Source organism: Nematostella vectensis, chromosome 12 (assembly GCF_932526225.1).
Source record: "Nematostella vectensis chromosome 12, jaNemVect1.1, whole genome shotgun sequence".
Lineage (NCBI taxonomy): Eukaryota > Metazoa > Cnidaria > Anthozoa > Actiniaria > Edwardsiidae > Nematostella > Nematostella vectensis.
The window spans coordinates 9,857,467-9,869,735 of record NC_064045.1 but is presented as its reverse complement, the minus strand read 5'-3'; the positions used below and the strand labels follow the sequence as shown (position 1 = coordinate 9,869,735).

Below are 12,269 nucleotides of genomic sequence, written 5' to 3'. Positions count from 1 at the left end.
TTGAATTATTTATTAAAAGCTTAAAGCTTTTTGTGAGGAACTCCTTGTATGCGGAATCTTGAGCTTTTATATTGAGAATTGGAAACTTTCATGCCATTTTTTTGCTCTGTCAGGATGGCTGCGCATAGAAAGAATCTTGTGGAGCTGACCCAAAGAATTGTATGATTGTATTGCAGACAAAAATGCAGTAAGCAAAGATGAAAGAGGCGGGTGCAGCGAAGCACTGTTGGGGAATTTGTCCATCTGATTCCCGTGATGCTGAGTAAGCATGAGAAAGGTAAAAGATTCCTAATTGGGAAAAAAGAAAGTAGAATAACAAGGGCATAAAACGAGCCCCCCTTCCCGAAACACGTTAAAATGGCATATTTCGTCGTTTGAATAATATGTTCTGATGCCGAAAATATCAATTTTAAAAGTTGCTGGGGAAAAAAATATGTCCCTTTATTCCAGGAGGGACCATTCATTTTTTCCCAGCCAGCAGTGGTTAAGCTTTTTTGCGCATGAAAAAACTTTTATCTTGGGCTTAAAAACTAGTAGTTTTTAGTTCTCTTAAAGTGGTTTTCAAAAACCCGTTAAATGCTATTTAGTTTATTTAGTACTAATACACTGTAATGTCTTTGTTCTCTTTTGTTCTGGCTTGTGTATTACATTTTAACAATTACATTTTATTGCACGGGATTTGAAAACCACTCTAACTCGCAAGATAAATCAAATTCACTATAGACCTCCCCCAACTCGAGCTATTTTCCGTCTCCCTTGACCACATTTTATCCCGTTGACTTTTTTCTCTTCTCCTCAAAACTTAGCTTTGATCAATATGTAATGGTTAGATAATGGACGCGAGTTTTCTATCGGATTTAGGGCACGAATTAACAAAAATCTGCGAGTGTCCTAAATTCCATAAAACACGAGCGCACATTATCTAACTTTCTTAGAAAATGAACACTGCCACGAGACATCTCGAAATGCTTTCATACTAGATGTCACTGGCAAATCAACATCATTAAATGTAAAACAATTAGAATAATATCTTAGAGTGGTTTTCAAAATCCCGTGCAACAAAATGTAAATGTGTAATAGTCAAGCCAGAACAAAAGAGAACAAAGACATTACAGTGTATTAGTACTAAATAAAGTAAATAGTATTTCACGGGTTTTTGGAAACAACTCTACTGTCGAAGGCCATTGTATGGTTGTCAACAAGTTTTCAATACTGACAGCTCAATTGTGTGCGAATAAAACTAGATTTCTCGCTCTGTTGAAATTCTAGTCATCGCTGCAAAACTCGAAGCAGGAACGCTTGATTTTTCCGTCCCCGGAAAAAAAAGCGCGCGGTTTTGAAAACCATTCGGCGAAAAAAGTAAGCAAAAGAGAAAGCGGGAACGAATCACCTCAAAAACACGAAAAAGTACGGTCTGGAGACACGAGAGAGAAAAGGATAAACCGAGGTCTTCAGGTCTCTTTGCTTCCATCGCTGAGCTATGTTGAAATATTTGATATTAGTAAACACAACTAACATCGATTTCTGCTTTCTTTTTTTTCTCTAGGATATAAAGCAGTTGCGGGTTTTGAATAAGTGACATTTCAGTGAGATTTGTAGTTAGTATATTAGTAGTCATCTACTTATTGATTAGTATTCCCTAAATTGCAACTTTGTTTTCATTGTTTTCCTAGGAAAACAACACTAAGTAGATAACCACTAATTATAACCTACATTTCCCACTAATTCCAGATTTAGGGGGTTCAAAAATGGAAGACGCTGATTGGTCGAGTGGCAGTGATCATTTTCTAAGATATGATTAGTATAAGATTTTTTTAGAACAATTTTAGAAGCTCGCTGGAGAAACAGTCTTTTTGTCTTACACAATGGAAAACAATGAAATCACTACAACTTCCAATCGTCGCTAGCCCCTATCTGACGCATCGTACGTATAATGATGCGGTTTAATTAAATTGATTGATGTGTATACCATGTATTAATTAATTTACAAAAACGTAGGAAGAAACCACCGGACAGCCTCTATCTGCTGGTGTGCGTCGGACCTTGTGGTCTGCGTCGACAGTTGATTAATTAATAAAACCTTTAAAAGAAAAAGTCGACAACAACGCAGATTTATGTTTTTTAGAACGATATTTCGACAGGCCAATACCTGCCTTCTTCAGGTTATAAATGAGTTCAACCGCGACTCCATCCGCAAAGCAAGAGAAGCCACACTGATAGCTCGCGCTGGCACTCTTGAACCCGGTGGCCTCAACCGGCGTGAAGAAACCGTTTAGCTACTTAGTAATCCACACCACCCTATTTACCATCTTCCATAAGTCACTAAATTACTATTTTTACCTTTTGTTAGTTAATCATCAATGAACTTTGTACTTTGTCACTCAATTACTATTTTTACCTTTTGTTAGTTAATCATCAATGAACTTTGTACATACATGCCATTGTAACTCATTTATAACCTGAAGAAGGCAGGTATTGGCCTGCCGAAATATCGTTCTAAAAAACATAAATCTGCGTTGTTGTCGACTTTTTCTTTTAAAGGTTTTATTAATTAATGATCACCAACACACAAAGCCTATTGCTATTGTGACGACTACTGTTAATAATCGAATTTTGACACCCACAGCACCACTAATACTTTGTATGGACGTGAAGCAGTTCTTGCTCTTTCCGTCAGCTACAATGAACTTTCGCGACTCACAGAATTCCTCTCCTGATTTGTACGCACTTGATATCCGGCTTCCTTTAAGAAAAGCATCGCCACAACTCTGGAATATCGTATCACAAAAATCCCTGCAGACTGTTAAACGCTCATTTTTATAGAACATATTTTGGTAAGGAGCACAGACATAGCACATTAGATAGTTGAATGCGCGGAGACACCGGTTATTCGCACCAGTCAGCGGAGCAATGGCTTCTAGAATCGAGTCTAGTTCATGGGGTAAACAGCAAGCATTTTCCTTATACCAAGTACAGTTTCGAAGGTTTGGTTGAGGCGATGGTGCACGGTTGTTGAAATAGGGACAGTAGTTTAGATTTGCAACTTGTTCAGCTTGGCTTAGGCGAACGATGAAGAGAAGTACAAAGACATAGCTGACTAGAACAGAGATTAGTCCATGCTGTCCCGTGCGATCTCTCTTCGACATCATTATTTTATCCTTTAGCTAAATGCTTATGCCTTGCTCTGCAGTTCTTCAGCCTTATTGAGAGTGTCGCTTTATCTTAAGTATTCTTATAGTGTGCGGATTCCGTATGCGATTTCTTATCAAAATTTTGTGATGAATTCTAGGTGACGTCGGAAATATCACGACGGATATCGCGGTTAATGATTGACATTCAAATTCGAAATTTTCGAACTACACAGGAACCCCAGAACACAACGGACGGGATCGGAGTGAGTAAAGTAGTTACGCGGGAGTTTGGGGAGTAATGTGAAATACAATCTCACCAGATCGGTACACTATTATTTTCCTTTTAAAAGGAGGCGTAACGCGTCTTTTTTCGTACCTTTCAACTGTCAACTTTTCAACGAAGCGAACAGCCTTATTTTCGACATTCATATTTTTATTTAGTAGAAATTTCGTGTCAGATGAAGCCATCAACTCTCTTAATCCAGAGCGAGCAGACGTCTCAACGAGACAGAACAAGTTGCATAACAAATTGCGTGTAGAAAAACATATAAATATGGGTTCAGTTCGTAGCTTAAGTGCCGTAACGACGCCTAAAGAGGCCAGAGAGGGGCGCAGGGTTTTTCCCTAGTTTTTCGACGTCCTTTACGGCCCCTGAGCCTTCTAACTTGACTTTATTCATTACTTTCATGGATTACGATGTTGGTTGCGAGCAAAAGTCAAAAGGGCGGGAAAATTAAGACACAGGGCTCCCATGGGTGTACACGAAATAAAAACACAATTGTTTTTTGTTTTTTAAAGGTTTTAGCATTCTCGGATAGTCCAAGAGTGTATGCATGTGTACAAATCCATTATTTTACTCAGAAGACGTGTCGCGGAGTGTGCTGTCGTTACCAGTTGGCAGGCTGGTGACCACAGGGTACCCGGACGATGTTCACAAAACTCCCCGTAGGGCTCTGCTAACTAAATCTTTGAAATCTATGTATAGGTAATGATGATAAATATTTGCTTTTCTTACTGTCTAAAATAGCAAAGCATCGAGAACAATTATAAGTATTTTTTTGTCTTATTTTCAAAATTGATTTATTATTTAGAAATTGCGTGTCAGATGTACATGTCAACTCTCTTTGATTCAGACGAAGCGAACAACATCTCAACAAGACAGAACAGGTTGTACAACCCATTACGAGCAGAAAAACATATGTACCAGTTATTTGAATAGATTGATATTTTATTACTAGCGCACATATTTCTCGAGACATCACAAAAAAGAATTTCATTACTTTCCATTCAATAAGTTTATGGCTCAAAGATGACCCCCTCCCTTCGTTTTACGAAAATAGGTCAAAGTTATTTCGGATCTTTTTTGCCTTATTATCGACATTGATTTTATTATTAGTACAAGTAGAAATTCCATGTCAGATGAACCTGTCAACTCCTTAACTATCAGACGAAGCGAGCAACAGCCCAAAGAGACATAACAGGTAGGATGATAAATTACGTACAGAAAAACAAATCTACCAGTTATTTTGATAGGTAAATATTTTATTACAAGCACATATATAACTACAGACGTCCTTTGCCTTCATATCGCCGTCGATATTCTTGCTTTAAGAAGGCCAGTGATAAAGGTAAGATTGATTTTGTCATCTGTGGCAGCACGCAGTGTTAACTCAAACATTTTACAATGCCAATTGTAAAAAAAAATCTAAATTATTTTTTAAACAGTTTTGATTATTGATTGCTTTCCACACTCAAAGTAAATGGTATCATGTGTGTATCATGTAGTAGAAGGTAGCTAACGCAAATAGCATATACAGCTAGTAGTATACAATGCTTGGGGTTTGAATCTAGAGATTTGAAATACGTTGAGAAACTTTTAGCTGCAATTAAAGGCCCATAAGCAGCCAAGCCTACATCAGATCGAGGCTCTATTTTATCGCTTCGTTAACAATAGAAAGTCTACAAATTGTTTCAATTTTTTAAGAAAACTCTTCTATCGTTGTTAAAATCGCGTTAAAATCGTCGATATGCGCCTCAAAGTTTTAAATAGTTATTACTTTATCGTTTTACAACAATACCTGGCAAATAATTCTAAGATTTATTTATATTCTGGCATTTATGCGATGTCACATGAACGCATTGCGTGATGTCACATGTACGCATTGCGTGATAACAATCACAACGACTACAAAGGAATTTGGGTTTAGTTTCCCTGGAAGTCAAAGTTTTTTAGACGCTGAGCCTGCTATTTTCATTCACATATAGAGGGAATGAAAATAGCAGGTTCGATTCAAAGGTGACCCTCGATGCAACCCTGAAAATGCAAGAGAAATAAACAAAATGTAGAAGGTTTGCCGTTAAGTCGAATTTGCAAATCATAGCAATGAAATATATACTTCCTATGTGTATATATTCTCCTCGACTTCTCGCTTCATGGTTATTAACCTAGTGTTTTAATTACAGGTTATATTGCTTATCAGTGATAAAACAAAGAATAGTTTCGAGTTTAAGTGATCGCTTGGAATAAACCAACATCTTTCCCGATGCCATCAATCGGCTTTATTTGTCAATGATCCTTATCCTGAATCACGCATTGCTTGGTCGTTTCTTCGTTACGTTATGTTTTTGTCTTCCTAAATACTGTGAAAACAATGGCTGAAAAGCTTTCTTCACAGGCAAAAACAAGATGAAACACGCAAATCGAGTGTCGGTAGTGAATAATTATGCGTATTATAGTCCCCCAATCAAATCGCTTGCAAGACAATGGCGCTATTTCAAAACAACAACAATCGCTTTGGTCGCCAATGGGGCTTTAAGTGAAATGTTGACTTTCTTTTTCTCATGAATTTTTTCTTCATTACAGAAAAAACGTCTGTGACATGAGTTTCGTGAAGGTCTGTCTGTTGGCTATGGTAATTCAAGCCCTCGTTAGAGCCAGTACCGCTGACCTTCAGTCGCTTGGTGAGAGAGGCAACTGCAACCACTACTACAATCCAACCCTAAAAGTTGACCAGCAGATCACCCCAGTGGCATCCCCTGTTTGCAGAGGTTTTGACACAGCTCTTAGCGATCTATTCGGATTAGGATCTGGGGTTTCTGGAAATGTTGCAGCTGTTTCTCAGGCAGTTGAAAGAATGAATGATATTACAAAAGTGGCCGCGGCAGCAGCTAAATCGTTCGGCGTTTTTGGTGCTGCCTTTGGCTTTGCTGCCTCGCTTACATCACCATCCCCTGATGACATTTTGGAAAAGGTACGCATTTCTTGTGAAAATGTGTAGGAAATATTCTTGAAAATGTGGGATCGAATTTTTGACATTTGTACAAGGAATCCAATACTTCTTTCGGGCTGACTTAGGGAAAGTTGTTTGTCTTGGAGTATTAAGTAAAACATAAAAATGTGACTGACTATTGATAGAATAATTTCAAACCACCTCGTTTATCATTATCGTGGGTGTTTTCCTAGGTGAATGACGCCTTTGCGGAGATAACGAGTGAAATGAACCATCGCTTTCAACAATTAAAAGAGTACGTCGACCAGCGAGTGATCAACTCTGATGTCGAAGACCTGAACAGGGATTATCGAGCGCTCGCCACACAATGGACAAACTGTCTGACCGACCGACGTTTACTGCAATGTCAGAGGCAAGTACTTCGCAGAATGGAAGCTGAAGGGACAGCCAAGTTCATGTTGAAAGAATTCAAGTCCAAAAGTAAAGTATCGTACCCGTACGACACAAAGAAACTTGAAGCATCCCTGTTAGTCTTCCGAGATTTCGCAAGCACACATTTGTATGCGCTAAGATCGTCAGCGAAATGCCTGGTTGTTGATGATCCCTCAGCATCGGCCGGTGAAAAGGCGGAGAATAAAAAAGATTTGAAAAGTACTTTGGAAGACATAAAGAGATACGGCAAGACGTACAATGATTATGCAGTGTGGGCATACGGAGAAATAGAACGAAACCAGGTAGGAGTTGATTCATTACTGTCGAATCTGTTGTATCGCGACGCCGCATTCTCAAAACATATTTTGAGATCATCATCCGCCAGTCAAATTATTCTAAGCCAATCAGATTCTTGCTATTTCTAGCCTAGTGCAGTTGCCTGGCTTTCTGTCGCGACAATGTCTGGTTTTCGTCCAGAGGATAGCCAGGGAAGTGCACAAAGCGAGACTCTGATTGGCTCAGAATGGTTTTACTGACGGAACAGAAAACCAAAACAAATCGTGTTTTAAAAATGCGGGTCGCGATACAACGGATTCGACAGTAAAGTAAAAAAAAAAAAAAAAAACATGGGAGTATTTTTCCCATCATCTTCTCTTTTCTTTTTGGGTGATCACCGGGGCCTCTTTTATATGTAAATAACTCTAAAACAAGACCCTTCCATATAATTCTTTAGTCTGGAGTCTCCAGACGAAAGAATTTGAAGTATCCAGTATGGAGTTACCAGACTGAAAAATCATATGGAGGGCCGGTCTTGTTGAACTACTATTATATGGAGGCTTCATGGCAATATCATATTTGCGAGGGGGGGGGGGGGGGTCATCTCTTGTTTATTTTCTCACTGGCTCTATGTCGCCTCGCCTTTGCTGTTCAATCTTTCAGAGGGAATACCACCAGAGAAACATCAAAAGTTTTCATGAAAAAGCGCACGAAGATGATTATCGTGGAACTTGGTGGAAATGTTTATTAGGAGACGTATGTTATAGAGTATGGTTGACGCTCACGATTAAACCCAAGTGCACCACGATGTCAGTTGATGGTCAGCATTCCTGCGAGGTCTTCAGGGAAACGACCCATTCTTACCATGAAGGAACACGTGATCTTATGGAGGTTCATCGACCTGAAATAAACCGTTCCGTCAACAAAGCCGCTAGAGAAATGTGCGAGTCTTCCTTCGCTGGCTTCATGAATGATTTAAGGACGTTCTGGAGGACGGAGCTGATGAGAACCGCTGACCTGTGGGAAGAAGCGTCTCGGGTAGCAGACAATGAGCTAAAAAGTATGGCAGAAGCCTCTGTATAAAACGTGTCCAAGGATGTCAATGATGGTTGGCAACACTAGTTGAGCCGGAACATTAGTTGCTCGAAACAACTTGATCGTGAAGTGGCACATTTATGTAAAAGAACGCTTTTGCAAATGATAACAAAGTGCTTCTTGCTACTTAGTCGTGAATATTTCAGCTACCTCCCCTCTATGCGTAACCTTATAAGCCTATCTATTCCAGACCCGTGCCGAGGGGGTACAGCTGGTGCGAAGCCCCCACTCCCCACCCCACCCCCCCCCCCCCCCCCCCCCCCCCCCCGCACACACACACACACACACACACACACGGCCGAAAGTCCACTTTCGGATCTCAATAGACGTGCTATTTGTAGACAAAGCTATAAAGCATAATAAGCTAGATCACTCTGGTATGTCATTAATCCTTAAGACAGACTTTATTTGTAGCCAAATCCGACAATAAACGTCCCGTGGAGATACTGCAAAGGCATAAAAAAATCCCTTTTTTGTTCTTTTGGGGGTGGTCAGATTTTTTATCAGAATACTCAACCCCCCCCCCCCCCCCCCTTAACACACTCAAAGAACGTGTTAAGACATTTTGTGACGTCACACTAAAAGACCAAGCTATCAGTAAATTCATGGTTCAATACTGTGGTTCGGAATATCACAATGTTAAAAGTACAGCTCTTTGTTCTTTTTCTTGTTATCCTCCGGATTGCAAAATGTGCCATAGCGGTACTGCATATCTTTCAAAACTTACACCGGGGCCCAGTTAATGGATATTGCCCTTGAAAATTTTTTTTACTTTTTTCTTGTATTGAATAGTGCTATCTCAATGTTAAAAACTGATGCGTCAGCAGGTAGGAAACCTTTTATTAAGACTACCTCATTCACGAGAAGTCATAGAAATATATAAAAGGGAAAGGATGCTTTCTTATTTTTATCTACATAACAATAAATTACACAGCAAAACAGATTAGCACATATGTGACTTAGTGTTTAATTTTCTTCTTACAAAGCGATTAAAGGTAAACATGACTTAGATAATATGTCAACATCCATTTACTAATTCGTTGACTTAAATTTTGGTATGTAAATGGCTGCATCCTGGTAATCGCTGATCACAAATGGTTCAAAGGGAACTCATAAAACGTTGTTTGAACTGTTGAATTATTGGGCGCTTAAAGTTAAATGTATTTCACTTTTAATTATTCGATGCAGCATTGCCAGGTGTAGAAAATCATCCAAACGACGAATATCGATTTGGAATACGATCGAAATGGAGTAACAAAAAAAGGAAAATGGGCAAAAGGAACAATATAATTTGATACACTGCAGAACATTATCTAGAAACGGCGTTTTATAAGCGTGAAAGTTTTGAATTCGGTACTTTTCAACTGCATTTTTTGCTGTTAATGACTAGCGACGGGCAGAGAACATTTGTAAAGTTAATATGAAACGGTAATCAATTAGAAGAACCGAAAGGAGAAACAACTGCGTATCAGTGACGAGCGAAAACTTCAAGATGCAAGGAGCAGACAGTGGGAATGACAGCTGTTTTCCGTTCACTGAATACATCTCGTACTCTACAGAACTACTGCCCTCCACTAACATTCTATCAATGCTGCTTCTCCTTACAGTGGTACCTGGTGCAATACTAAATAGCCTGATACTGGCTACCATCTGGCGAGTTAAACCGCTACAAACACCTTCAAACTTATTTCTCTGCAACCTCGCCATATCAGACTTGGCGGTCTGTGTGATAGCACAACCTTTGGCGTTAGCATGGAGATGGAGTGAAATGAACAATTCCAGCTATGACATCGTGTGTCCATTGGCTGTTATTACCAGTCTGGCATCTTCTCAGTTTGCTGGCGTTTCTCTTGTGACTGTTACCGTTGCAAGTGTCGATAGGTACCTAGCACTTTATCTTCATTTGATGTACACATCGTCTGTTACGACTAGGCGGGTTGGGATAGTCTGCGCGTTCACATGGTTCGCGTCTACCTTTGTTGTATTCATGGCGTTTGCTGGGCGCTCGACCTACAACGCGCTTTGTTCCGCTCTTCTCCCAATATGTATTTTGACAGTTGCTTTTTCGTTTTTTAAGATTGTGAAAGTGTTAATGCGCCACCATACTCAAATTGCTGCTCAGTCGATGTCCTCCAACTCTAGCCAAAGTGATATGGTGTCTAATTTAACGCGCTACAGAAAATCGATCGCAGGCTTATCTACCATTCTGCTCTTGCTGTTTGTTTGCTATTTTCCATTTATTGTTGTTATGATTGTTTGGGAGATATTAGGCACCACGACGACTGTAAGGAAATGGTGGCAGACGTCTTGTGTCTTAGTCTTTTTAAACTCTACTTTAAATCCCATATTTCTTTGTTGGCGGTTGAGTGAGATGCGAAATGCTGTAAAGACTACTGCAGCTATAGTTTATTCAAAACTTTATTCATTTTTTAGACTTTGTAGATATTGGATGTGATCGCAATCTGACAAAACTTTGCTGTTTTTTTATGAGTAGATGGCAGCCAAAGAAAACTAAATGCTGGAAATTAGGGAAATCACTCTTTTGTTTCAGACACGCAAAGACTGATAGTAATGTTTTACCAACAATAAACAGAAAGTAAAAATAGCTGCATTCTAAAAAAACCTACGTTGTCAATCTTATTGTATTTGGTTGATCAGATTGTATATTAAATGTGATTGTATTTACTAAAGTTTTTTTCAAATTTCATAAAATTTAAAAGTGAGGCACGCATAACAACAAATATAGTCCAACTTACGTCTGGGTCAGTTTGTTCTGCAATGCACTTCACCTTACCCAAGCCAAATTTTTCTCTCTTTAGTCCATCTTTTTTCAGCTATAACTTATCCTTCCTGAGCTCCACCTCATCCCTCCTGAGCACCATCTCATCCTCCCTGAGCTCCATCTTATCCTTCCTGAGCTCCACATCATCCTTCCTGAGCTACACATCATCCTTCCCGAACTCCACTTTATCCTTCCTGAGCTCAATCTAATCCTTCCTGAGCTCCACCTCATCCTTCCTGAGCTCCACCTCATCCTTCCTAAGCTCCATCTTATCCTTCGTAAGCTCCACCTCATCCTTCGTGAGCTCCACCTCGTCCTTCGTGAGCTCCACCTTATCCTTCGTGAGCTCCATCTCATCCTTCATGAGCTCCACCTCATCATTCCTGAGCTCAACCTCATCCTTCCTAAACTCCATATCATACTTTCTGAGCTCCACCTCATCCTCCCTGAGCTCCAACTCATCCTTTCTAAGCTCCACCACATCATTCCTGAGCTCCATCTCATCCTTTCAGAGCTCCACCTCCTTTCTGAGCTCCACCTCATCCTTCCTGAGCTCCATCTCATCCCCCTAAGCTCCACCTCATCCTTCCTGAGCTCCACCTTATCCTTCCTGAGCTCCATCTCATCCCCCTGAGCTGCATCTCATCCTTCCTGAGCTCCACTTCATCCTTCCTGAGCTCCATCTCATCTCCCTGAGCTCCACCTTATCCTTCTTGTGCTCCATCTTATCCTTCCTGTGCTCCATCTTATCCTTCCTGAACTTTAACTCAACCTTCCTGAGCTCCTTTTAATCCTTCCTGAGCTCCATCTCATCCTTCCTCAGCTCCATCTCATCCTTCCTCAGCTCCACCTCATCCTTCCTCAGCTCCACCTCATCCTCCCTGAGCTCCATCTCATCCTTCCTCAGCTCCACCTCATCCTTCCTCAGCTCCACCTCATCCTCCCTGAGCTCCATCTCATCCTTCCTGCGCTCCACCTTATCCTTCCTGTGCTCCATCTTATCCTTCCTGAGCTCCACCTCAACCGTCCTGAGCTCCTTTTAATCCTTTCCATCCTGAGCTCCATTTAATCCTTCCTGAGTTTCACCTCATCCTTACTGAACTCCATCTCATCCTTCCTGAGCTCCATCTCATCCTTCGTGAGCTCCATCTCATCCTCCCTGAGCTCCATCTCATCCTTCCTGAGCTCCATCTCATTATTTCTGAGCTCCACCTCTGAGATCTACATCATAACAATTTCCACCCTGTCTCACCCTCCGCCCGGTCTCACAGCTCTGTTCTCTCAGATTGAAACATGAGAGAAGGCAGAAACACGGGGCGAAGG

The 12,269-nt window shown here is 40.4% G+C and overlaps 2 protein-coding genes across 5 annotated transcripts; both read left to right on the top strand.

Annotated features, from left to right (window-relative positions):
- Positions 1-3,722: 3,722 nt before the first annotated feature.
- On the top strand, positions 3,723-8,290 carry LOC5508448. Of its 4 annotated transcripts, none has more exons than XM_048720362.1 (6): positions 3,723-4,116; positions 4,223-4,298; positions 4,579-4,612; positions 5,995-6,382; positions 6,595-7,095; positions 7,733-8,290. In XM_048720362.1, exons 4-6 carry the CDS (start codon positions 6,011-6,013, stop codon positions 8,150-8,152), a joined length of 1,293 nt encoding a protein of 430 aa, XP_048576319.1. In that variant the 5' UTR covers positions 3,723-4,116; positions 4,223-4,298; positions 4,579-4,612; positions 5,995-6,010; the 3' UTR covers positions 8,153-8,290. The 4 variants fall into 4 exon arrangements, with proteins under 4 accessions (XP_048576319.1, XP_048576318.1, XP_048576317.1 ...); XM_048720361.1 differs by having other exon boundaries at positions 4,528-4,612; XM_048720360.1 differs by having other exon boundaries at positions 3,723-4,298; positions 4,528-4,612.
- Positions 8,291-8,703: 413 nt separating this feature from the next.
- LOC5508460 (melanocyte-stimulating hormone receptor) lies at positions 8,704-10,786 on the top strand. Its single transcript, XM_032377194.2, has one exon. It carries the CDS (start codon positions 9,657-9,659, stop codon positions 10,617-10,619), a length of 963 nt encoding a protein of 320 aa, XP_032233085.1. The 5' UTR covers positions 8,704-9,656; the 3' UTR covers positions 10,620-10,786.
- Positions 10,787-12,269: the final 1,483 nt, after the last annotated feature.

Coding starts and splice junctions, on each gene's coding strand:
- LOC5508448 (XM_048720362.1), top strand. CDS start 6,011: ATGAGTTTCGTGAAGGTCTGTCTGTTGGCTATGGTAATTCAAGCCCTC. Junction 6,383..6,594: donor CTGATGACATTTTGGAAAAG/GTACGCATTTCT, acceptor GTGTTTTCCTAG/GTGAATGACGCCTTTGCGGA. Junction 7,096..7,732: donor GAGAAATAGAACGAAACCAG/GTAGGAGTTGAT, acceptor TCAATCTTTCAG/AGGGAATACCACCAGAGAAA.
- LOC5508460 (XM_032377194.2), top strand. CDS start 9,657: ATGCAAGGAGCAGACAGTGGGAATGACAGCTGTTTTCCGTTCACTGAA.